At 40.3% G+C, this 26783-nt stretch overlaps 1 protein-coding gene across 2 annotated transcripts in view; it reads right to left on the reverse strand.

The window, feature by feature from the left end:
- LOC101159985 (PDZ domain-containing RING finger protein 4) overlaps positions 1-26783 on the reverse strand; it is a 133955-nt gene that overhangs the window by 36531 nt on the left and 70641 nt on the right. Inside the window, exon 1 of one of the 2 annotated variants that reach the window (XM_023955661.2) lies at positions 17552-17976. The exons of the other annotated variant lie outside the window; for it this stretch is intronic. Within the exon in view, the coding sequence (XP_023811429.1) occupies positions 17552-17620 (69 nt within the window). The 5' untranslated portion in view covers positions 17621-17976. Of the gene's footprint in view, positions 1-17551; positions 17977-26783 lie in introns of those variants that run through there. 2 annotated transcript variants of the gene reach the window in all.

The raw sequence follows: 26783 nt of genomic DNA on the forward strand, positions 1-26783 counted from the left end.
ATATTCATGTTTCTTAATATTTAAAATAAAAAAAAAAGTTTGCACAAACCGGTTCGGGTTTCTATCAGAAGATGTTCTCTGCAAAAACATCTGAAGAGCAAAAAAAATGTTTACAGCACAGCTTTAAAAAACATTAAAGATCGATAAAGGGGTTAAACTGATTGTGGAAAGAATGCTTGTCTTACTATTTATGAAGAACAAGCAGGTTATTTTTAGTTATAAAAGCAACACTTACAGTAAGTGTTGAGACCTCAAGGGATTGTTGGACATAATTATGTACTTTCAAGCAGACAGAAATGATGCCTATTAAGGTACTTTCACTCAAGTACGAATCTTTAAAAACAGCAAAGGAACAAATAAAAGAATAATGTTTATTTCTGTTCTTCCAGATCTCGTCTTTACTACCTATATGGTAAACAGAATTTCTGGATTATATAACAAACAAAAAGAATCACTGTCTCTAACTGTTAATACCTTTTTTTTCTACTTCTTGCTTAATGGTTCAGAGGAAACAGTGCAGAGAAAATCTAAAAGACTGAGTCACAGGAAATGACCAAAGCTCTGTCATAGAGGTTTAAATCACTTTGATGCTGTTAGACCAGACTAACTGGATTCTTGAAATTTCACATTATTCCAGGACCAAAGGGTTTGAACATTGCTGCAAAGCCTTCCGATAAAAAAAAAGAACAAACTAGCATCAGCTGCTGTACTCTGAATGTAGTGGAGCAGCTGTCAAAACATGCTTGTATGACCTGGAGCTCGGCACAGTAAATGAGCTGTAACATTACTTTGCTCTTGATGGAGAATGCATTAATGAAAAACCCTCCACCTGGAAATTCTAATGAATGCAAAAAAAGACAATCTAACAAACCATTCTTGATGGGAAAAACACCTGGCGCTGTTGTTGTTTGCTTCCAGGGATGAGTTGTAAGTTCCTGATTAATGAATCTGTCCTATCTTGCAGCTTCTCCAAAAGAGGGAAACAGAAAATGTGCTGATAAACATGTTGAGCTGATGGAGGCACTCCAGAGTCGCATAAATCAGCTGGCATTCTGGAAATATTTTAGTTGTAAGAGGAGGAAACAAGCAAAAGAGGCGGTATCCTGTGAGCAGAGGGGATTATGTGGCATGTTTGCATGCTGGGTGGGTAGCTGGGTCACCACACTGTCATGAGAACTATAGGCAGGTCACGTGTGACAGCCAGTCTGTGTGTATAGTGCTTTTGTGAGTCTCTGGACACTCAAGCTAATAAAGGATGTGTGCCAGTGTCCTCTCAGTGCCACAACCAGAAATCAGCCTCTACACACCCCAAACTAGATTTACAGTAATGTAGATATGCAGTTTAAGCTTATTTTACAAGAATTTATCCATCAACCTTGCTACCTTAACATGTAATTTTAAGCAGCTGGTTTAGACGTTTACAGGAAGAGCCAGATCTGAGGTGCACATGCAGCTGCAGAGCTGTCCCCTGACCTGGAGCAGACACGACAGCTACTTTTGGCTGTGCTGGACACAGGAAGCAGCACTGCCATGCAGAAGTGACAGCTGCTCATTCTCTCCTGCATGGAGTTTGAGGTGTGAAGGGCATCGAGGCCAGGAGGAAGATGTGAACACTACAGGAGGAAAGGAAGGGACAATGTGTGATTTTGGAAAAACAAAACCAATCTGTACCTTTCAGCAACTGCAGATTGTTGAAAGTGGTCTGCTTGGACAACTTTTCCCGATTTAAAAACAATTATAAGGACTATAAAGGATTTTTATCACTCGTTTATTTGGGAAAATGTTCTATTTCATTAGGCTACAGACTGCATGCACACAAAAAAACACAAATCTATTTGAAAAAAAATAGCTTTCTTCAAAGGAAGATTGATAACTGAAAATGAGCAAGACTTGTTTTCAGATCAAGGAACAAGGAGCTGGTATGAACCCCGAGTAGAGCAATCAAGAATTGAATCTCTAAAACCCCAGAAACTGCAGGAGGAAAAAGGTTAGCACAGTCAAACTGCAAGAAAACAAAACAATCAAAGACCCAGCTTACAAAAATTGGAAGACATGTTCTTCACTTTCCATCATTACCAGGCCCACCATGATATGACTGTCAGACACAAGGTGAGGATATCACAGCTATTAGTAAGGATGGATTAACCATAATTCTGTGAGGGCTCTGAATCCTCAAAATATCCAATTTGCATCGAATCACAACAGCTGCGCAGTCATGCCGCCTTTCCTAAATAGACGTGGTGCAGCAGGGAATCCTTTCTGCAGCTGTAACTGGCTCTTAGTTTAATCAATGAGTGTGATCACTCCAGACAATGTAACAAGATAGACTAGACGTAGAGCCATTACCTACAGCGGTAAAGATGAACTTGGAGTATATTATACCGCTCTGCAAAAATGAGCAGTCCAGCACTGTAATTTGTTGTAAACAAATGTAATAAAGATAGTTTAAATCTTATTAAGAGATTGGGAGTTTCTTGTCTTATTATAATTCGTGATTGTGTGTTTTACTGTTTTACTAGTTACTTTGTGTAATGTCAGTTATTTACATGTGATTGTAATGTTTTCTAGCATTGTGAGTGAGAAGTCAGTCTATGGAAATTAGAACAAGAATCATCAATATTATCATCAATAATACAAAGGCCAAATGACATTGTTTGAACTGTAAATATAGGGATTTCCTCTAGCTACTGTGAAGAATGTCAGGAAGAGGCTTGGTTACTTGAAATATCAGTCCAGTTAAAATAATACCAGATTAAATGTAATCTGGCCAGGGTGAAGAGGTAGGGCGGTTGACCTCAGATCAAAAGATCCCAGCCTTCCCCATGCGACAAAAAGCGTCCTTGGGCAAGACATTGAACCCTACATTGCTCCTGGACTGTGACTGTAAAGCACTTTGAGCTTTCAGGAAAGGTAGAAAAGCATCATAAATCCTGACATATTTTAAACAATTTTAGGATATTTTGGAGTCTACAGTCTTAGTATGAGGACATTTTCTGGCTTTTTTTTTCCCGCCAAATAGTAGGGCTCTAAAAAATGTTTTGGCGGGGGCACAGAAAATTTGAAAGCAAACTTTGGCTGTTGCTATTGAAAGCAAACAAAGAGACAGTTTTATGCACAATCTCCCCAAACAAGACACCTCGAGCTAACAAGTAAGGCACCACAGCAGAATGTGACACCTCTTAACCTTAACCTCGTTCTCATCTTCCGGAAAGTATGTGGATTTGGCATGTGATTGGGTTCGATTATATCGCGGCAGCAGTTTGGCCAAGATTGCCTCACTGTGTGAAGCCAAGGCAACAGTAGAATGAGACCAAATGGCTCTTAATTGGAAAGCAGAGGGAGGAGGGCAGTGGGACTGGTGGAGGGCATCTGCTCAACATTTACCTAGTGTTTTATAATTAGATGAGCGCAAGTGATTGGAAGCAAGGCGTCTGTTTCACTATGATATCTCAGATAACAATTCTGTGACTTGGAGAGTCACAGAGGTAAGATGACGATGGAAGATGGTAATGAAACATGACGTATAGTGTTACACAACACAAAACGGTGTGAAGACAATTAAGACTGGTATTAAAGGGAAAGTCAATCCTAAACATTATTGGGTCAGCTTTTCTTTATATCCGCTACTCACAAGGTTTATTTATTCCTAAAAAAACACACAAATTAACAGCTTTTAAACTTTTCTTAAAAGTTTTTTTTGGATGAAAACCAAAAAAGACTCGCAAGATTTCTAATACTGATCACCCACCCCCCCCCCCCCCCCCCACAAAAAAAAAGCATTTGAACGGAAAATAAAACAAACAAAAAAAATACACTAAATATAATACATATGCATAAAAATATGTATGTTTTTTTTAAATGAGAGAGTTAGAAAATACAATTCCTCTTGCATTAATCAAATTGCTGTATTCTCAAATAAAAGGTATTTAATGTAGTAAATTCATCTAAGGAAATCACAGAGGTCTAACTGAGGTGTAGATTGTTTCCTAGAAAGAAAGAGGAAACAGCAGCTGCCAAAGTCCAGTCCAGAGAACAAGCAGGTGTGATAGATTTTCTGTATCAGAGCAGCAGGAATATTTTCACCACCTGCTTTTTCCCGAGACACATCCTCCACCCAGTGCAGGTAAATCAAACTCTTGTTTTGGAGCACAATGACACGTTCAAAGACACTGAAAAACTGTGTGCTCTGCTCTTTGGCCTTTTCTCAGTGTACATGTCAATTCCCTCCAGGTTCCTGTCTTTTAACACCTTTTATTTCCAGTGTGTCTTCCACTGTTGATCTTTTCAGCCTAAATCACACCCACTATCAAGGAAATTTCCCATTCGTGGGATTAATAAACAAATATAATCTAATCTAATCTAATCTATAGAAATATTTACCGCAGATAGATAATCTCTGAGGTCACCTCCACCCACAACTCAAAAATCACAGCACTAATAATGCATAAAGTGACTTTGTTGAGATCGAAACAGCCGATACTCTCCAATTCACAAACACACAGTTGCCTTAAATTCTTAACACCTATTCATGCAAATGTGCTTCAAACTTCTACGGCTCCAAAATTACATTAATTTAGAATCTACTTAAAAGCAAAAACACAAGTGAATTTTCCTTTTTCACAACTGGAAATAAATGCAGGGTCAAGGGGTTTAAAAAAATACAACAATAGAAAAACATTTCATGGATTTTAGCAATCCAGAGCTAAGTTGACTTTTGATGTCTTTCGGGCATAGAAGTCAGAAGGAAATCAACGCCTCCAGTGGTCTCTTCATTTACTCATTATATCTCTGGCATTACTTCAACATCCTTAAATTTCAAAGTCAATACCACAGAAAGACTTTACTTCTGCTGTTAAATAAATGTTGTTTTACCAAATATGTCATGTAAAAATGTCAGAGCTTTTTTTTGGACCATTGACTACAGCAGGCTTTGGGAGTTCAGTGCAGTTTTCTGGCACTGATCCCTTACTGACTGCACGATGAAGACAGCCACTCCCTCGACTTATTTGACAAGTGGTGCAAAGAAACTGACAGGGGCCGCTGACTCTCCGAGGTATAGTGATGTGCCGCTGACACTAATGGACTACCACTCTGTGACCCTTTAACATTATCCTGTCTGAGGCTTGTCTATCATGATCTGTGTCTCAGACACATGCATAAAGTTCAGCCCAAAGGACTGGAAGTGTGAAAACTAACTTTGACTGAGAGGCTTTAGAAGCTATACAGCCCAAAGGTAAAGCTCCAATATCAGCTGTCTTTGTACCAGATGTTTGATAAATGAAAAAGCAAGTTTGATGTCACCCATAGAAAATGGCTTGCTTCTGGCTCCGATGATATAAAGTCAATTCAATCGCCACTTTTTTCAAGATATGGACACCGCCATGTTGGATCCAGATACCGTCAGAAAGTTGTGATCTCTCTTAATTTTATCTATAATTCTATCTATCCATCTCCCTCACCAAATAGGAGTGAGCTTGTTGGAAGTTTACACCCCTACCACTTGTAGGCGGTCTTGGGAGAATCTGTCAATCAAATGTTTCAAACAATGGACGAGGGAGCCAACTGGCACCACATACTTTTATCGAGGCATCTGATTGGTCAATTTACAACTTGAATAACTTGCACCACTGAAAAAAAAAACGTAATGAAAAAAAATTTGAATACGCAAGAACACGTTCGAAAAAACAGTAGTAGAGCAAGACTAGTTTTTCGGACGAATAGAATGACTGATAGCTGTTTATTTCTCTATGAAAGTCTAAAGGATTTTGGCTTCTTGGAGCCAGTGGGTACTTCCTGTTTGGAACGCTAGGACAGTTTCTCATATATTTAGTCAATGAGTTAAAATGGATCCAATTGGTGCCTAGTTGGACATCCTAATCAAAGTTGTTTACAATATATATTCTGTAAAAAAATCGTCTCTGAAAGAATTCCAGTGTGTTTTAGCAAATGTTGGCATTGCAATTTCCCTTTATTACCACAGATTGCATTTGACACGATCTGTAAATAAAGTATTCTGAAGGGTTAATATCTTTTTTTTATTATTATTATTATTTTTTTTTAACTTGTCCTGTCCAACAGCTGGGCAGACAGATGAGAGCTGAAGGCCTCTTGTGTTGGACACATTTTACTTTAACAACAGGGTCATGAATCTTCAGACAAGCCAGAGGTATGTCTGAATAAACCTCTTTTGTAATCAAGGCCAAACTTTATTCATTTTAATCATTTTTGAAAATCTTTTGTGTTGGACCGGACGGAAAAGGAAAGGAGGGAAGAAGAGAGAGGGATGTTAGAGAGAGGGGGGGGATAGGAGGGTGATTATAGAAAGGGGGGGGGGGGGGGGGTAAAACCATGAAGCAGCATAAAGCAACAAGTTTCTGGATGGTTAAACTCATTACATTGAGGTTCAGATGTGATACAAGTCTATAAGGGCGGGGCCTGTCCACACACACACTCAAATGTTATAAACATACACGTTGGCTTCAAAAAATGTTTACATGTCAACATGTACACAATACAAATATTGTTCACACACGCATACTTATGCCTTCAAACCAACTACTGTGAAATATTTCATTCAATCATGCAAAATATTAGTGCAAAGGTGAGCTAACACCTGTGCTCAAGTGAGTGTTTATGTTCTTCTAAAGTGGATGATGGAATGTAAAAAGAAGGAGGGAGAGTGCCCAGTCATCCCCACACCAAGACCCCGCCGCAGCAGCAGGTAGAGAACAACCGGCCCCCGGGCGATCTGAAGGCTTAATATCTTTATTAATAGATTTTGGGAAATCCATGCATTGATGTGAGCTTTGTCGTTCAGTGTTGGTTGGTCTTCTCCTTGACAGTAATGATCCACACTCTTCAATGATGATGATTCAGGTGTACATGTGTTCTTAGAGTTTTCTTTAATCCGTCTTTCGTTTAGAATCTTTGCCCGGACCACACGACTATCGCCATCACACGTACTTGTTCCGTCATTCTCTCTCTACTGCCCCCTCTACTGCTCACTCACACAAAAACATCTCAGGACCTCAATTCAGGACCCATTAGCTGTCCAAAACTGCATGAATCTTAATACCCCTGCGTTTTATATTTTTAAATCACATTAGATCACATGTGGACATTGGTGGTCCCCCACAGCAAGGTATCTCAAATTACCAATACATCCCTCTAAAGGGGAATTGTGTGCGCGATGACATATTGCCATACCAAGGTCAATTGTAAACTGCACATACTGTATAATGCTAAAAGTTACAGCAATACTACAAACTAGAAAAAGACTGAGGCTGCATGGTTAAGAGTGGTCAGGTGTCACAGTTGCAGAAGGGATGTACACTGTGAAAGGATTTGATACCTTCTAAAAAAGATTCCACACAGCTAAAAAAAAAAAGAACGTACCACTCTTCCAAGCTATTTTCCCATTCTCAGCCCCATGTGCCGTCAGTTAGCCAAAAACTGCATCTAAAATTGTCGGGCTGGGTAATCAGCAACCTTTTTGAGGCTGCATAACAAGTTTTAAACACTTCTATCCATTATTAAAACAATCCCCAAATGTAACATACTGTTTCTGCACAACACTGAAAATATTAGGGCAGGTGCCTCCACCCCCCACCCGCCCTGCAGTTCTCCCCTCTGTCAGTCTGGTGTGAAGACTGCGAGAAAGCAGAGCTGAGTGTGAGAAGATCTGGATTGTGTGGGAGGTGCTGGGTTGACTGGGGAGCTGCGCAGGGAAAAAACACAAACCCCCATTCCAAGCATGCATAGACCAAATCTTCTTCCTACTTAGAACTTTGCTGAACATTTATATATTTGCTGTTTCACAGCAATACATTGTGTTGTAAAATGTTTCCCTTCTCATCCACAAGATAGAACATAAAAACCTACTTGAACGATAAATATATTGAATTTTTCCACCCTTTTCACTAGAATTTATATGGGAATAACATTTACCAATCTGCATCATATGATCATTATCTTGTAAATCAATGCACACACTGGCTTACATTTCAAATGCGACAGGAGTTTTTAGATGGATTCCACAATTTAAGAAGATTACATTTACTCCGAGGTGTCAAGTGGAAGTTGCTTTGCATTGATGAGGCATCGATTTCTTTGAGGAAGAGTTTTTGCACGGTTGCTGCAAAGCTCTCATTATGAATGCAGCTCATTAAAGGAGAGCTTTGTAACTGTGCCAGTGTGTCTGTGTGACAGCAGCAGAAACAATGGAGCCACGGCAGGGCTTGACACACGGCCGACTAGAACACACATTTCGCCTTCAAAACAGAGAACCTTTGCATTAATTAGTTGAAAAGGATTGTTCTACTGTGGTGGACTGGGTTTATTGTCACTGACTCTTTGTGCTTCTATGGTTGCATTCATGGTGCTTCTTATCGCTTCTGTCCCCAGGGCCTGGCCATGCGAGCGGTTGAGCGAAGAGGTGTGAGTCCGTGTCATCCTCCTCATCAAATGGCTGTCAGGCTGGGCTTATCATGGGAGCTGCAGGGGGACTTTGCTGACCTGCAGAGTGAGATCCTGTGTGGCCGCTTCACCCGAGGGCCTTTGTGTCACCACAACGGCCCTGACGCCAAGCGCCCTTCGCCTCCAGCATACAAGCAGAGAGCGATCGCCTGACCTGCGCCGGCAGCAGTCTCACACATACACACAGACCCACCACTGACAATCCCCAGCGTCTGATTCCCCGGGGTTCATGCAGAGGTTCAAAAATCAAAATAGGGGAGATGATAGGAAAGAGCAGGAAAAAAAAAACGCAGACAAAGTGCAAAATCCTTTTCAGGAAAAGCTTCTGGCAGAGGACCTCCAGGCTTTGTCCAATCTTTTTATCAAATATAGATGACAGAGGCAGCCTCTGCCCTGTCGCCGTCATATTTCCTAAAATGTCACCAGAGATGGTGGAGTTGATACTTTATGTCTTGAGGCTGTGCTGACTGGACGCTTAGTGCACAGTATGATAAAGATAAGAGAAAGCATGTGTACGCTGTCAGGTCCTGTCCCTCCTCAGTAGCCATAAAAATATATTTTTTTAACCATAAAACTGCAGCAAAACAACTTTAGGTTGTGGTGTCATGGCTTAGTTCTTATCAAATGTTTCGATGATTGAACTAAGCATGTTTTAATATTATTTTTGTAGAAAAAAATGGATTTTTTATCATAAAGAAACTCAGATAAATAAAGTTCACTGTAATGAATCTATTTTTGTGCATTACAATGTGTGTTCTGGTAACACAGCATCTTTGCTGCCTGAAGCACACTAAACTCTGCAACAATACAAAATCCCTCTAAATCAGACCTCCCCCCCCCCCCCCCCCCCCCCCAAAGTTCAGGTTTTCATACATATTGTATGTCATTGGTTGAACTTTCCCTTCGTATTTTGCCTTTGTCACAGCTGCATGTGTAGGGGGATACGGCCTTCTGCGGTAAACCTGTACAGGGCACACAGGTGGCGCGCACAAAATTTTATGATTATAGACCACTTGGTCAATTGTTCATGTTTATGCACATTTCTTTATACAGGGATGCTGTAGGCAACATGTTGTAGCGAACAGCTATACAATACATCAGGGTAAGCAAGAGAAGTCGTTGAGAAGCAGGCACATCATATGGATTTTTCCCTTTTTCAACCCCCCAGACCCTGCACACTAAGCAAGAGGACCCTCAGTGCTGATAATGTGACAAGTCTGACTGTTAGAATTTAGGAAATTAGGTGATCAGAGCATACTGTGTGTGCATCCAATGGGTTCCACCTATTACAGCACAACTTGTTTGTGCAGCTTTTGCACGCATCGGTAAGGAGCCAGTAACCGCATCTTACTATTGACTAGAATGTGGTTTAGGGTCACCCCTACATCATAAGTGTGTAAAACTTACATTATCCTTTACCATACGCTTACCACACGCACAACAATGGTACGCTCCTTTTTCCTGACGTCCTTTAAGGGTTAAGGTAGCCACACAAGCCTGAAGGGAACTGCAAGACATACCTGCTCCCTTTAAGACACTGCCACTCCCGTTTATGACCCTACACAGACCTGAACAACCGAAAAAACGTGACTGAGGCTTGAACAGTTTCATTCAAAAATTTTAAAAGACACTTGTTCTCAATATAAACGTAATCTTTTACCCTTACACTTTTAATAAACACAGGTTATTCTGACATAATTATTCAAGCTGCTTAATCCAAATTTTCTGGTTGAATAACTTCTTACTGCAAACTAATCTTCAGAAGAAGTTTTTCTTTTTCTCAGTTACCTACACAAATGATAAATGCAAAGCAATGCAAGCTAGCAATGCAGGATGGAGCCGTGCAACAGATTTAGCACCTGACAACTGATGGTCTCTGTGCAGCGTAATTTTACAAATAGTGTTTTTAAGAATAATCTTCATGCAATCAAACTCATCAATTTTTTAAATGTCTGGACAGAAGTGTACATTTTAAGTCTCCTTCTCTAATGGCTGTCAGGTGGATGGAGAGTATCTCTAACTGAAATCCATGCAAGCGTGCGATCCTTTCTAATTGAGAAAAGACGGAAGGGAAAATAAATGCATCCGGGTGGATGACAGTAATTCAACGAGGGTCTGTTTAAACACAGATAATCAGCTGGGAGGCCCCCCTCTTGCAGATGCACTGTTCCCAGTGTGCATCCCGGAGCTCTTTGTTTTCATCAGTGATTGTAGTAAAAACTTGCAACAAGCTGTCAGGTCTGTTCACACTCTACCCATGATACACACACATAAAGATGCACAGACAGTTGAGAACAGAATGCAGTTTTGTATAGAAATCACAAAACAAGTTGAGGCTCAATTAGTCACACAGATATGCAAGAAAGACATATGTGTGGGAACCTACATGGAGATTTCTGTGCATGCATCGCACGTATAAAGGCACACTTTTCTGAATGCACTCACTGACACTTCCATAGGCAAACAGACTTGTACGCATCCACAAAACTGCTGCGCATGAAAATGATATCTCCTTTTTATTTACTGAGACAGAGGACTAAAAATAACTGACAAAAAATATTTAAACCCGTCAAATATTCCTATGAGATGTCATTTCCATAATTTATCCTCTGACAGAGTTGTTATAAATCAACTTAGATTGCCCAAATGGACGTTTCGGTTCCCTGGAGAACTAAGAATTATGATACTCTGGCATCATTTTCCATGATTGCCTACAGAACCAAATCAAGGTGAAGACCTTTGATCTTGATGGGAATGTCAGAGATGCAGCAGATAGGGCTTAAGTATTACCCACACATGACGCCACGATGATGTCATCCTCATCTAAGGAGGACCAATCTGTGACCAAGACAGCCAGATTCCATTTGTCCCAAGGTGATGTGACTTAAAGCAAGGTGAATGACGGCATCCTCCTCCAGAACTCTGATGTTTTCATCGCTATCTGCTTTCTTCTTGTCTTAACAATCCCTAACACACAGCCGGTCTCTAAACGCAAAAGAAAAACAGTCGGCAGCCAAAACAGCAATCTAATGCAAAGCAGTGAGATATAGCGCGAAAGATTTTTCTGATAAAACTCTTTACTTCCCAGAGGAAAATAGAATGCCACGGTTTGTTTGCGTGGCTCTCCGGTGGCACTAGCTGTGACAAAGTAGAAAAAAATGGAAAGGGATGGAGGCACACACAGGAGATAAAACTGATTTTGAAGAGCTTTGCTCGTTTTTGGGGCTGGAGAGCTGCACGAGCACAACAAGGGGATCCAGACGCTTGATCTGTGGCTGAAAAGGTCAGCAGGGTTCTTACTGAGATAAGGAACACATAAAAAGGAAAAGGTCAATTCATCAGCTCCCTCTTAAATCCTCTTCTGCAGCTTCATAGAAAGATTTAGCTGGCTGATAAAAACCCAATGGCTTCATGGTGGATGTGACATCTGAATGTACAGACGCACAGCTCCACGCCAAGAAGGTGCAATCTGGAATTTTAATTATCTTTTTAATTCCCCCTCCATCTATAACGTTGCATTGAAAAACAAACAATAAGAGCCAGTGAAATTTCATAAAGCAGAGCAGTCATGCAATTGAATGTGTGATTCGCACAAAATTACACTATGAAATCTCCAATTACCAAGTCAGGGGGAGGCATTGGTTACGCAACAGTGAATGAAAAAAGCATCAGGCAGTGAGAGGAGAGCTGTAAAAGGAGAAGGTAAGAGAAATGCCTCTTTTTTTAACTAGTATAGGCAGAAATTAGGGCGTTTAAATCTCCATTTTCTGGCTCTGACTGACAGCAGTGACGCTCGTAGACATTCCTTTATGCTGCAATCAAACATGGCTGGCTTACAGATCAGGGCTGACTCAGAAATATGGTTGGCTGTATGACTTTGGCATAAGGAAGATTTGTGTGTCTGCATCTGTCCATATGGGCCTTTGTAATATTCAGAAATTGTGAAATATAATCTGTGTTGAGAGGAGAGATTATATTTCAGGTTAATCTTTTGCTGGGTGGACACAAGATCAATCATGCCGAGCACTTTCCCCCCATCCACATCTCTTCTTTTCTCCTATTAATTTGAATGGCTGAGAGGCATCTTTGACAACAAAGAAAAAAAAGGAAGATAGATGACAACTTTCACAGTCAACTGTCAGGAGATGTGGAGAGTGCAGAAGATTTGGGAAGTGCAAGGTTTAACATTGTTAATATACTCCTGAAGCCATTGCAAGATCATTATGGAGTCATGGAAGCACCTCATAGGGGTGGGCCATTTTTCATAAAGGCATATATTCCAACAAAATCATTCAAATATTTTCCATATAAGTGGGCTTTCACATAAGGTAAGCACAGTGATTTCATTATGCAGGAAATGCTCCAGAATTTCACCTTCATGTGACTTGCCTTTACGCACTATGCTGTTGACAGCAGACCACGGACTAAAGCAGAACACGCCCCCAGGAAAAAGTCCTACTGCTGCAACAGCTGCCTGTTTAGGGGCAGGATTGCAACAGATGAGCACTTCCAAGCATAAAAACAAAACAAACTGGTCCTCTGGCTTTTTTATTTTAATTAACACTTCCATCTCTTCATGTTGTAAAGCTTTGGAGCAATTTCAATGAGGAAGATCTATCTCACTTCCAGGCGCACTGGGTTGTTAAGGCGCTCTAAACACTGTTATCAATTAGGCCTTCACCTTAAACCAATAGCTAATTGGCCTGCCATTTTCTTCTCAGCCAATCACAATTATGTTTTTGCCTTTATATTTTTATATATTTTATAATTATATTTTTCGCCCTTCCTCCTCCACCCCGTTCTGCACCTGGAGTAATGCTTTGTCACAGTCTGGCCTCTAACCACCATCATGCTCTGAGGTTTATACATCTATGGTTCAAGTTCATTATCACAAGCCCAGTCTAACCGCCAAAGACCTATTTCATGCACATATTTTTGTAACACAAACAAATCGTTGCTCACATTCCTAATATCTCTGCATATTGAAAACCAATCAGGTGTTTTCCAACCTTGTTCATGCTTCACTGAATTCATATTGTAGGCTGTTTCAACCACAATGCACAACACTTCAGTCTCTTTTTTATAACAAAAACACCTATTTTGGTTTGTTAACCACCAAATACTCTAGTGAGGTGAAATGCATCAAGGGTCACTTGCAAATTAATCAAGACCTTCAATTTTGGACATTGAGAATCTGCCGTGTTTGGAAACACCTGTTAGACAGAAGTCAATGTCTGTTGATGATGGAACTTGGGTTTTTCCTCACAAAACCCTTCTTTGCAATTGAAAAAATACAAATTGATTTTTGAATCAAAAAAATACAGTATGATTGTTACAAAGTTATGTAAAAATTATTTTAGCCCTTCTCCGCTTGGAAGTTTGGAAGTTTTGCAAACTCCGAAACTAACATGTTTGAATGTAGTTAAATGGAATTAAATGGCTTGGTTCCAAAGGGTTTAACAAAATTCTGCTGTGCCTTTTCCATATGAATGATGGAGACAGCTCGCTGTAGTTTGCCAAGCCGTTTTCACAGAAAATCTGGCTGTTGTGATAGCTATGCAACCTTTTATTGACTAGACATCTATTACACACATGGTCGGTAGTGCTGCAGCGGCAGCAGCAAGTCAGACGTGTCCTTCTTAGACTGTCTCCACTTCACAGCTTTCACATCTGGTGCTGGCATATAAAGTACACTATCCTCTCATTGCAAAGCATTTCAGGAATTGCCTTTCACCCAGGAACAAAAAAATTAATTCAATTTTTTTTGTCTCTAAGGTCTTTCCATCTTGTCCAGTCAACCCTGCTGCTCTGCTCGACACGATGTCTCCGAACTGGCAGTCCATTACTAACAGTCAACTTCCTAAATGCCACAACGCTCTAAAATTCCTGAACCTTGCTTTTTATTGAAATATTCTCCATGACTAGGATCTGTTTTTCTTGGGGTCGCTTTGTGTGTCTTCAAGTGTGTGTGTGCGTGCACTGAGGGTGCCTCATTCTCATTCATATGCATCAGCAAGTTATCAGAGACCGCTGTGCCTCATCGAGCTGAGAAGCTGCTTTCCATTTATTTCTCAAATGCAGTGGAAAGTGATTCTTCTCCTGCCTAATAAAACTTATAAAACTGCCCATGCTGCTTTCAAAATTTCTTCTGAGGTAAAAAAAATAATAAAAGGAAGGCAGGCTGATTGGAGAAGCACAACATGGGATAAAGAAATATAAAAGGCCTTTGCTCTCTGCTGGGAGAGGGGATATTCATTATCCAGCAACACTGAGAGGATGAGAGATGCCACTTTAGCCTAGTGGTGCCTTGAATATCGTTTGGCTGTCATCGGGGTTCCCTCGGGACACTTCATTTGATTGCAGTTCAACAACAAACAAAAAAAAACCTAAACATAATGCAGAGGGAGAATCCAGGCCCTGAAAAGGCTCTGTCTTTCTCTTCTGTGCTGCACTGCTCCTCTCATCAACATCTGCCATCCTGTTAATTAGGCCCCAAAAAGCACACATCATTGAGTTTTAGTGGTTTGCAGTCAAAGTGTGACATTCATGAGGAGGAGCTCAGGAGCAAGATGGGTTTTGCAAAGCCCTGCCAGATCAGGGACCGAATCTGCATGTCTGCAAAACTGGCCTTAGCTTCACCGCCTGCTTTTCAGCACAACCCTGAAAGGTTGGAAGGCTGCTAAACTTTGGTTCAAAAGGTGATTTCCTCCTTCCTGAACAATGATCAGAGGAAAGCGTCCAAGGGAAGTCGAAAGCAGCGGGGAGCAGCTGGAGCAGAGGGTTGGAGGTGCAGCGAATGAGGACGAGCAATCGGAGGAATCAAGTGGTGGAGGAAAAGAAGGATTGACAAGAGTTAATCAGCCAGCGTGGAACTGAGAGATGGGGTTTCTCCGCCTTTGGGTTCGAGCAGGAAAGCAGATTCAACAAACCAAAAAGCAAAGAATAAAAAAAAAAAAAAAAAGTCACATCAGTGAAATAGCTTTGCAGGCCAGCTGAGAAAGGTGAACACATTTTCATGCAGAACACCTGCAGCCCCAGAGAACAGAGGAAAGACAGAGGGGGAGCCAGCTAGTAATAAATCTCCCGCAGCTTGTGGGGCCAGGCAGGAGGCGAGAGTGTCAAGATAGTTTCTGCGTGTGAATGGAAGAGAGGAAGGCTGACGAAAAAAACCTGTGACTGACTCCTGCTCTTCAAGTAGACCTGCTACAAGCCTGGTTTGTCACGCCGACCAAGCCAGCAAGGCAGCTTCCTTTGCATGAACACACCAATAGGATGGAGTGTGGAATAATCTGAAAGTGTGGAGTCTATGCGACTGTTTCTGGTCAAAACCAACGACAATGAGGTGGGGAAACATCTTTAGACCTAGCATCCACATGTCTAGACATCAAATTTTGGGTTAGTAGTTAATTCTGCTTAGCTGGGGCCTTGTGACTGTGTGTTTGTAGAGGGTTAGCTCAAATATTAGCTGGGGTCTGAAGAGGTTAAAAAGAGGAATTGTGTGTTGGAGAGACTGGTGTGAGCAGCTTCCTGCTGTCAAAAGCATACTTTTCCTGGTTCTCAAGATGCGACATAAAGCAGGAAATGCAAAGACGCCCTACTCTGTTCATCTCCTGTTTCTCTACCCGCAGTGCCGACGTATTTCTGATTTTGCTGTGTTGCCAAGAATCCAGCGCTTGTTTGGTTTTCTCTGAGGGCTGATACCGGACTAAGAGGTGATTCGTCTTTGCAAAACATTCCTTTTATCATTTTTTTTGCTTTCTTTTGCCCACAGTATCATATCAGCTGTTCCTCCTTTCTTCCTCATCTTCAGTCTCTTCCACCAAGAACCTGGCAGAGATCAGAGTGTAGGTGCTGATGCTGCAGCCGGAACCAGCTCAGTGTGTCAGTGGGTGGACAGCATTTTTCCCACTTGGCAAACCTAGTTCTGTTCTGCAAAAACCCACCGGCAAAGGAGTCAACCCAGTTTCCCTAACAGCTGCTACAAAGGCTGACTCAAAAGCCAACAGAAGGATCAAGACAGCACTATTTTTATGGACCTTCTGTAGGGAAGTGCTTTCTACAGTTGTAACCAGCTCACGCCTCGGGGGTGTCTTGACAGTTCTGTCCGCTTGAAAACACACAAACAGCCCATTAGTAAATGAAGCGTCCATTACTGCTGATATGCATAACTACGGCGCCTTTTCCCTAATCATTAATGCAGACCAGCATCACTCCGTCAGCCCGCATCGGTCGACTCGTATTGTCTCAAGTTGCAGTCAAGTTGAAAGCCGAGGGCAGCAGTTGACTCGATTAACTAGATTACCTCCCCTGCTTCCTTTTTTTCTCACCCAGTCACTTCGTGAGGGGTAAAGAGAGACGCTTCAAATCTAATTAATGCGCAGGACGATTGTATAAAACAGCTAATGAGGATGTGATCACAGTGGCGTGAAGGCAGGCGGCACAGGAAGGGAGGGGAGGACTGCTTCTCCACTTTCAGGAGGAGCTTCTCAGCTTCAAGTCTGTCAAAGGACGAGGGCTTGGGGTGAGACTGGAGGCGGTTGGATGGATGCTTGTTTGTTTGTCTACCTGTTTTATCTCAATTATTAGAATGATAGGCCTGCAGGAGTGTGAGGCGGAGAGACACATTCACGGAAATTATGTAATGGGTGCAGCGCATTAATATGGAGGACATCTGTTTTGAAATTAGGAGCCATAAGTGTTCTGACCACTGACTGTAGTACAACTTTACACAAGGAAAATGATCCTGAACAACAGATTCTGAGAAAGAAACACAAACTCTTAATAGGACCCAAGTGATCCTGTTCCATAAAAAAACTTGCTCCCTCAGCACGTCCAGTAGGATGAATGGGCTTCTCACTAGCTGCTCTCCAAGCAACTGCTCATTACTCAAAACACATCTGCTGGTGAGTAACCCCCCTCAAACTACTTCAGCCTCACTTTCATTCTATATACTAATCCCTCATACCAACCTCCTCCCTCTTTATCAAAACTTAACAAAAAATGCTCCACGCTGACCCCCCCCGTTAAAGCCCCCACATAAATCACCTCAACACAAACATTTAAAGCCCCAGCTCACCTGTGCAATCTCATAGAGTAGCTTGTAGTGTTCCTCTCGCTTCTGTAAAGTGCACAGATTGCAGCCCATTATAGTTGTCGTGGAAACGCCAGGCGTCCAAATTTCCCCGAGTAGTGATGGTACGCATGCAGGGGGTACCCTCCACAGCGGAGTTGCTGGCGGTCATCAGTCACTCCTTAGCGAGCATTTCCTCCGGGGCATCCCAGTCCCACATTCAGACAGCCAAAGCCAACTCGGATGCGCTGGAAGCCTCCAGCTGAGTGTAACAGGAGAGCATGCAGAGATGTGCAGCGGCAGCCTCGGCAGCAGCAGCAGCAGTTCAAGCATCAGCCGGGATGTCTGATCTCTCCCTCTGTTTCAGCCTCACACACACGCTCACGCACCAGAGTTGTGACCGTTCACCGAGACACTCCCCCCTCTTTTCCTCCTCGGTGTGAGTGCACATGACGATGCTGATAGCAGCTCATGAATAATAAGGGGGATCTCCATGCTGTTCATGAGGGAGGTGGGAGCAGGGGAGGGGTCTGACAGAAAGGGAGGAGTTTGCTGCTGCTTCATCAAAGCAAGCACAATTACACAATAAGCTCCTTTGTGTGAACAGGTTAGTACTGATGAGCAGAACGTGGGCAGAGAAGGATGTGTGGATGCTCCTGCATCAATATTCAGTCATGTATTTGTTTTTGCATTTTCATGACTGCATTTTTGTTGAGGAATTATCACTGATCCTCTCATTTTGTTGAGTCAGATTAATTGTTTTCAAAGTAAAATGGTTTCACTGCGAAAACAGACAATGCCCCTAAGAAGTACGTCAAAAATTCTTACCAAATCAATAAGACGTGTTTTCTCAGTCTAAGATTGTTTTGCATATGAAATAATCTTTCTTAATAAGATTATATATATGCATGAAATTTGTATGAAACAATTTTGTGTGAAGATGAAAAGTGAACTCGAGAATAAGACAGACAACAAGACAATTTTCTTTTGGAACAAGGGTCTTTTTACTTCTTAAAATTCAGTTTTTGTCATGTTCCAATAAGAATGAAAAATTATTGTTGGCTGCTCCTCCTTTTACAAAAAAAATTGTTTTCATGATTTAAAAGTAAGCAGTTTGTGGCTCAAGATACAAAAATCAGTTTGGATGCTTCAGCCCCCAACTTTCTGTCAAGTTGCAACTCATAACTTTCAAATTGGAGGTGAAATAATTTGCAGCTTATTTTTCACTTAGGTGATTTTGATACTCAGGGGGTCCTCAGAGAAAATTAGCAATCAGTACAGCGACAGAGACTTGGAAGACAATACATCAACCATCAGCTTCTCAAACTGTGATAATTGCAAGACAATAGTGCTTGGTTATTGTCTCCGCTCTGGAACCTCCTTCCATGAGCAGGAAGCTGGATTAATGAGCAATAACTGTTAACAAATTGGCCTCCCAGCAAACATTGGGACTCGTGGTTCAGGCATGGTACAGCTGAGAGGTAGATGAGTGCTCATCAGCTGGCTACTGGGCATCCTGCCCCCTGGGGCTCTAATCCGATTTTCCGGGCTTTAATTTTGCTCCGCTGCCTGGAGGCAAGGCCAACAAAAAAAACTACATCACCAATAGGATTAATACCATCATCTATTGTTTATCTATATCTCAAACATCCAAACTGTCCCCTCTGCAAGCTGCTCCTCATCCAGGATAACTTACCACAAGTGAGTTCCCTGAAATTGCCAAGCAACACCAAATCCATGAAGAGCTGTTCTGTAAAGTGTCAATTTGACATCAAAGACTCTTGTTGGGAAAGTGAGGTGTAGGAGCACATCGCTGCATTTGATGAGCTGAGCTGCTGTTTGCTTGTGGTACAATGAACTGTGGAGGAAATGTGAATCCCAGACAGTCTTCTGAAAATTGCATATCGAGACTGAAGCAATGCGGTGCTGAGCAAGAAGCACTTTTCCTGTGGTTGCCTGTGGTCAGTGGAGATCAAAACCGTAAAAATCATCAAGGGAAAACGAAGTCAACTCTCTGCAAAGAAATGCAAATGGTTCTCTGAGAAGTGATAGGTTTGTCTCTGTAAAAACACCAATCTGTGGAGTGGAGATGAGAAGACAAAAGAAAAAAAGGGCTGCAAGAATAACACCAACCCTGTCTTTGGTAAAAATATAGACAATTTGAATGCAGTCAACAAATGACGAATGCTCACAGGAAGGCTAAATATAACATCACTTTACAATACTGACAAAAACAGCTCTATCTCGCTGTTTATAAGTAAATTCTCAGTCTTCCTCAAATGTTTATAATCATAAATAGAACAAAACATATACTATTAAAAATGTAATAAATTAAAGGCTTGTGGAAACTGTTACCAAATTCTCTAACACTGTATAAAAATAGGTTACAAGAAACAGCCCGAGACATGACTCTACTGTAAGGGTTGGGATGTTCACATTCATCATTTTTCTCATGACCTGGAAAGTAAATTTGATGCAGGAGATTTAAAAAAAACTGCCTTGCAATGAACAGGTAATCTGTTCAGGGTTTACCCCACCTTCACCCTACAGTCCAAAAACATGCTCTCATAGGCTATTTGGGGATTTAAAAATGTCTATAGGTGTGAATGCGTTTGGTTGTGTGGCCGTGCAACTAACTGACCTATCTATGGTGTACCTAACGGTGGCTGAGATAGGCTCCAGCAAAGCCATGACCCCAAAAAGATTTGGCAGATTTGGAAAATGGATGGATGGATGGATGGATGGATGGATGGATGGATGGATAAAACATAATGCTGCCATGAGCAGTTAAAATTAGTAAAATGTAGTTCCAATAAGTACAACTAAGTTTAAGATGAATACAGAGCTGTGTTGTGTGTTCTTGGATAGTTTTCATATAATTAATAAAAGTATTGATTTCATATTGATAAATGTTTATTCAGCTTCTTTCCAACCCCTCTTTCCTCCTGTCTGACTGTACTTTATCATCCAGTTGCCCTTTGCCAGTTAGGGTTGAAATAAAGCCTGACTTGCTTTCATGCAGTCAGTTAATGGGCCTCGTATCACAGGGAATGGAGAAGAGATTTAGTGGGTTTTTTAGGTTTCTTTAATGGCACTCCTCGCAAATTGATGCGGGGACAAACGTATACGCATCTGTTTTAGCTAAGTATGGATCCTAAACTGTAAATCTTTATCCCCGCAGCCCCATTTTTGTTCATGTTCACTACACTGAGCAAGAAAATCTAAGTGCAAAACATGAAATCCCAGTCTCTCCCTCCAAATAGCTTTCATATTGATTCCTTGTCCTCATTGTTCCAACGCTTTAAATTGTCACGTAAAAAACAAAACTTATGCAGCAGAAAGACATTGATTAAAACATTTTAGAGTTTAAAGTTGGTGACTTAAATGCATTGTCTTTTTTATCACAAACATTTAGGACTACACCTTATCCCTGCAAAGAGAAACTGCATATTTTTAACTCGCTTTCTGCAACTGACAAGCTCAGTCACCTGAACAGACCAGACATAAAACCAGACATAAAACTTAGTTTTAACAGGGAGAGAAAAGTGGGCATCTTCCCAGACAAGCAGAACAGACAGGGGTATTTGAGAACTGATGATGACCTTGGCAACATGCAAAAGCCTCTTAATGGAGCTGAAGATTTAATAAGAGGGGGTTATTGAAGTGATTACCTGTCTGTGGCAATGTCTATCAGGAATACCAAATGTCCCCATAGTGTTTAATATACAAACAGCTTTATTATTCTGGCTCTGACACACAGAGTGGGTGGAAATCTCTTTGCAGCGAGCGCCAAAGATTAAAAATCCCGTTTACGTGAGCGGAGGGCCGTATAGAGACTGAGAGGTTTGTCATTTGTTGCCCGGCTCAGATCTGATCGCAGTGCGCCACTATAGAGCAGCTGCTTCTCCCGGGCATCTATGTGACCTGATTTGAGAGTAATTAAATGAGGGCTTTTTCTGAATGAATCATGGTGGTAGCCAGTCTCCAGTGACAGCTTTGACAGAAAATGGTCCAGCGTGCGCACACAAATGCACAGGTGGGTGCTTCAAAGCCTGTGCAACCAGGCCGTGGGAAGCCAACCAAAACACCTTTGTCAGTGACAATAAATTATTAAGGAAGGAAATCTTTTAATCATGTGGGAACATAACCGTGGTTAAAAATAGACTTTTGTGCATCAAAGCACATGAATTGATGCTTTTATTAATTATAAACATCAATCAAAGCTTCACATTTTCACCCTGGATAAACTTAAAAAAAACTTAAAAAATTAAATGCTGTTTAAATCTGAAATTTCCATGTAAGGTGGAACTTTAAATATTAAATGTATAAATACATTTTTATGTAAATAAAGTATTTTTAAATTTATTTTTTTTATCATTAATATTTCATTTTATTTACTGCAGTCACTGTTATTCACAACTCTAAATATATGAACTCTCTGTACTTGAATTGCATTGGTTAAGAAGAAAATATTTTTAAAACATTTATGTTATGCTGGTAATTTTTACTGCATCTCCCTTCACAACACCCAAAATAGATTTAAGTCCTTTGTCTCCAAAAAGGTTGAGAGAGGGGTAACAAGGATTAATTGACTGAGCAAAACAAAAAAAGTTTGACATATGATCTGGAATTAGCCATGGACACCTGTATTTCTGTTGCTTTAGCAGCACAGACTTTATGTACAGCCTTTAAAATACAAATACATTTTAAAAAGTGGTTTATTGTGTCTTAAAATAATTAGATTGTCAACAACTTTCCTCTTTTAAGATTAGTATGAAGCTAAACTTACACCGCTCCTGGAAACGTACGTTCAAGCGGCTATGTAAGAGTGTGTACATGTATGTTTTGGGTTCCGTGTTCAAAACTCTGGCATTCACGCATCACTATGCAAGTTTTTAAGACCATTTTTTTAGGTTCTACATGTTGAAAGTTAAACCAGTTCAAACTTTGACCAGTCAGGGACTTAGATTCGGTAGTGATATATGGATGGTCTCCCTTTTCATTTACAGAAGTGCCAACTGTTAGAAATTGCAGTTATCAAATGCCAATAAAAGGGCTACAAACCACTACTGCCACCTCTCTATATTAGTTTTTTTTAAACATGATTGAAAAAGGTTTAAAAATGTTACACAGAATCCTGAGCACCGATGTATTTCTCCAAACACAGAATGATATTTGAAAACAAGATTTTGGAGAGTGAGAGGATGTTGGGAAAAATGGAGAAGTGCTCTGGTGCACATGTTTAAGAAAAATTGATCTAGAGGGAGAGCGGGGAGCAGGTGGAGAAACATAGACGGGTAGAGGCTTATTCTAGAAAGAAAATAAATGAAGGTCAGCCTCATCAAGACAGCAAATCTATGTGTGTATGAGAGGAACTTGAGTGGAACAGTGAAGTTACAGGAAGCAGAAAGTCAAAGACACCTAGAGCAAAGTGAGGGAATTAGGTGAAGAGTTGTTATTGGAACAGGGGGAGGAAGGTTTCAGGTGTGATGTGAGACAAAACACTGTTAGCAAAAGAAAGGTGTAAAAGACTGATGAGAGTAGCCATGTCCTTACGTTAGAGCAGGGGTTTGCAACCTTTAATACCAAAAGAGCCATTTGGGCCTGTTTCTCACTGATGAAAATCTAAAGAAGCCACAAAGTCTTGTTTCACCTTTTAAAAACTGTTTTGCATTCATCTTATTGTTACTTTTAAACTAAATCTAAATCTATTTTTGGCATGAATAAAAACAGAAAAAAACATGTTTTTTTTTTTGTTTTTTTTCTAAAAGTGAAATTGTTTTTTTATGTTTACACACGCTCGAATGACTTCCTTTTATATAAAAAGGCATCCTGTGTCACAGGATCATCCCAGTGCAGCTAATGTTCTCCTATGAAAAGTTTTGAACAATTCAAAACAACAATGTACTTATTGATTGTTACTTGTTTGGTCTACTTTGGTGGGCTGTTATCCTTTTCCTACTTACTACTGTTGTTAGCCTGAACTGGTCTTTATTGGTTGATGATTCAACACCGATAGTTTCTTAGAAACTCTCTTCTCTATAGCAAATAAACATTTTTGTGCTGCATACAATAGGTGCTTTAAACTCATACATTCAAAAGAGAGATCAGAAAAGATTAAACTTTTTACTAAAGTGTTTAAAGTATTTGAAATCTGTGCATTATGGAAGAATGGCAGGACCCTCGATCTAGATTAAGTCTAGACACATTAAGTCAGCTAAAAAACCTTTCATTTGATCCAACTGTTCTAAGAGCTTCTTAGCCATAAATGCATAAACCAAGCTAATCTAAATTAAATCAATGCTAACTAAGTAATTTTGAAAAGTTAGGGCTACTCTCAAAAATATACTCTCATTTTATTTTTCTTTACCCATAGAGCCTCTGTGGATTAGTAAAAAAAAACAGATGTGGCTCTGAGAAGGAGACAGGAGGCAGAGCAGGAGGTAGCAGAGAGGACGAGGTGGAGGTTCTCTTTAATCAGGAAGGATTTCATCAGAGGAACAGCTCAGGTTAAGTGTTTTTTTATTTTTTTTATTTTTTTATTTACCAAGGCTGTGTCCCACCGAGGTGGGGTAGCCTAGACAGGGCACACAACTTTAGCTCCCTCTGTCTCTTCCCCAAACCCTCCTCCTTCAGTGTGTGAGTGCGTGTGTGTGTATGTGCGTTAAGTTAAGTGTATTAGAGTTAAATGCAGAAAAGCAGACTGAGATGGTTTGGACATTTTCAGTGGTAATGTTGGAAAAAGAGCTACCAGGAAAGAATCTTAGCGGTGAACATGAGGGTGGTTTAAGCACCAAGCTTCGAAGCATATAAAGGAAAGCAACCAGCAAAAGATGTGATCCTTTTTTGTGACTTTTCAGCAAATTTTCATGTTCATTTTTACATTCTTTCACCCCAGGCTCACAGTGTGTGGCCTAAAAATGTGCTGCCATGAAAATATTCACAACAACATCACACTGTGAGTCACAACACCATGCATGGAGCACAACACCCTCAGGACACCCTGCACTTCTGCTGCACCTGCCATCCTGCTGCTCTGGGGGAATTTAAGGGGGAAATGCTTGTTCCCTCAAGCTTAACCTCACGGTTTTTAAAGTCCCCTCTGGCTTTAGTTGAATACTACTACTTCCGGATGCATCCATAGGCACTCAAGCATAAACAGAGCTGGCTGTTGAGAATCTATAGGATGTTTTCATCTCTGTAGTGGAGGATGTCTGCGTCCTCTGAGATCTGATAAATGTGATTAGGTCCTTTGTTAAGGGATTCTCTTTTCTTTTTTAAGTCATCCAATTGCTTATAACAACAAAAAGGACACTAAATATGTTACCTCGTAACTGCTAAGTATTTCTTTTGGAAAAATATTGCTTAAAAAAGACAAAATTTTTTAATATTATAAAAAGTTGTAGAGGTAGGACCTTAAGAAATTACTAGACTATATCTGGAATAATTAATTATTTTCTCACTGCCCTTAAGTGGTTTTGTCCCACTAACAACCACTATAATGATTGTAACACTAACCCACTTGTGTACCCACTAACAACCACTATGTTAATAATGCAGTGATAGATTTCCCCCAAATACTGACCGATGACTGCTTTATTTTGTAAAACTTTTTTTGTAAAATGTGTTATTAGTGTCATTTAAAAATAAAAGTTGCTATTGATAAGTATGTTTTTGGAAAGAGTGACTGAAATCGAGTTCCTCTGAGTAATTATGGACCACAAACTAAGCTGGAAGCCACAATAAAGCACGTCAGAGCTAAACTTGCCAAAAGCATAGCAGTGTTGGGGAAAAACGTGTCATACACTCACTCACAAAGGATGTTTACTAATATATTCATCAATAATAATACCATTTAATACCCAAATTTCCCACGTGTGGGTTCAATACAGTAATTCGGACTCTGATTTTGATTTACAATACAGTGTAGAAGTTTGGGGAATTAATCATAAAACAAATCTACAGTGTTTGTATATCTTACAGAAAGAAGCTATTCAAAATCGTTCATGGTTTGGATTATCAGACACATACAAATTTTTAAAGTCGCGTTTATTGAAATTATGGGAACTAATGAAACTTAAAACAGCACTCATCATGATTAAAGCCAGAAATTACTTGCTTCCAATAAACATACAACAAATGTTCAAGGACAGAGATGGGAGTTACAATTTAAGAAATCAGCTGAACTTCAAAAAGCAGTGCATTTGTTCTACAAATTGTGCTTATCAATTTGTGGTGTGGATTTATGAAACGGATTGGACAAAGGTTTAAAATAAACCAGAAGTTCACATGCATTCAAAAAAAACTACAAGATGTCACTGCTGGAACTGTACAAGGCAAGAAATGATCAACATTAACAAAAAATGTCACTTCTGCATAGTGCTGTGCAGAATGTAACGTGAATGTTTTTAACAAAACTGTAAATAGAAATACGCACATCATCAGGTGTAGTAAAAACGGGGTGGGATCACGCAAGATTTCTCCTTTTCAAGCACACTTTCTTGTTTTATACGTCTTTTTTAAACTCTTGTGTTTTTTTATTATTATTTGTGTTTGAAATAAAGAAATTGAATTGAAAGTTGACATTTAAGTTGTCTTGTTCAAAATGTTGCAAGAACATGGTTTATGAGACATTTTCTGTAATACTGAGCTTTTCTGAAAGTAAAAGCGTTAAATGTATTTTTTTCCCAATAGCTAAAAGATCCCATAGAAAATAGCAACCCAATATGAAACTCAAGCTGGCAATTCTCACTGATGACTGGTAGTGGACACAGAAAACAGGCGTGTCATTGATCTTAGTCTGTGACCATTGCTGGCTGAGTACTCGTCAATATGCACTCAATACTCCTTTGATTGTGGATGAGAGTTTGTGCTTCTGAAGAGAGAGCGGCGATCTATAGACAATCAGCTCAGAGGGCAAATGGGTTAGACTCCATACAAAAGTGCCCGGCTCTATCTGTTTCAAGCCTTATGCTGATTGTAGCGTTCGGAGGAACACCAGCAACCTCTCATTGTGTCTAATCAAGTCCCTTTGGAGACAATTATACCAACAGGTTATCTCATTTTAGTTAGACAATAGAGGCGTTCTAACATTTGTTCCCAATGTCACGTTGAAAAAAAGTCGCTTAAAAACACATGTACTGGCTTTTAATCAATTAGTCTGCAGCCTCAGACGGTTTAGGTTAGAGGCCAAACAAAGACTTAAACAAAGCAAAAAGTCCATCAACATATTTACTTT

This window comes from Oryzias latipes, chromosome 6, assembly GCF_053564925.1.
Source record: "Oryzias latipes strain Hd-rR chromosome 6, Olatipes_Hd-rR_3.1".
NCBI lineage: Eukaryota > Metazoa > Chordata > Actinopteri > Beloniformes > Adrianichthyidae > Oryzias > Oryzias latipes.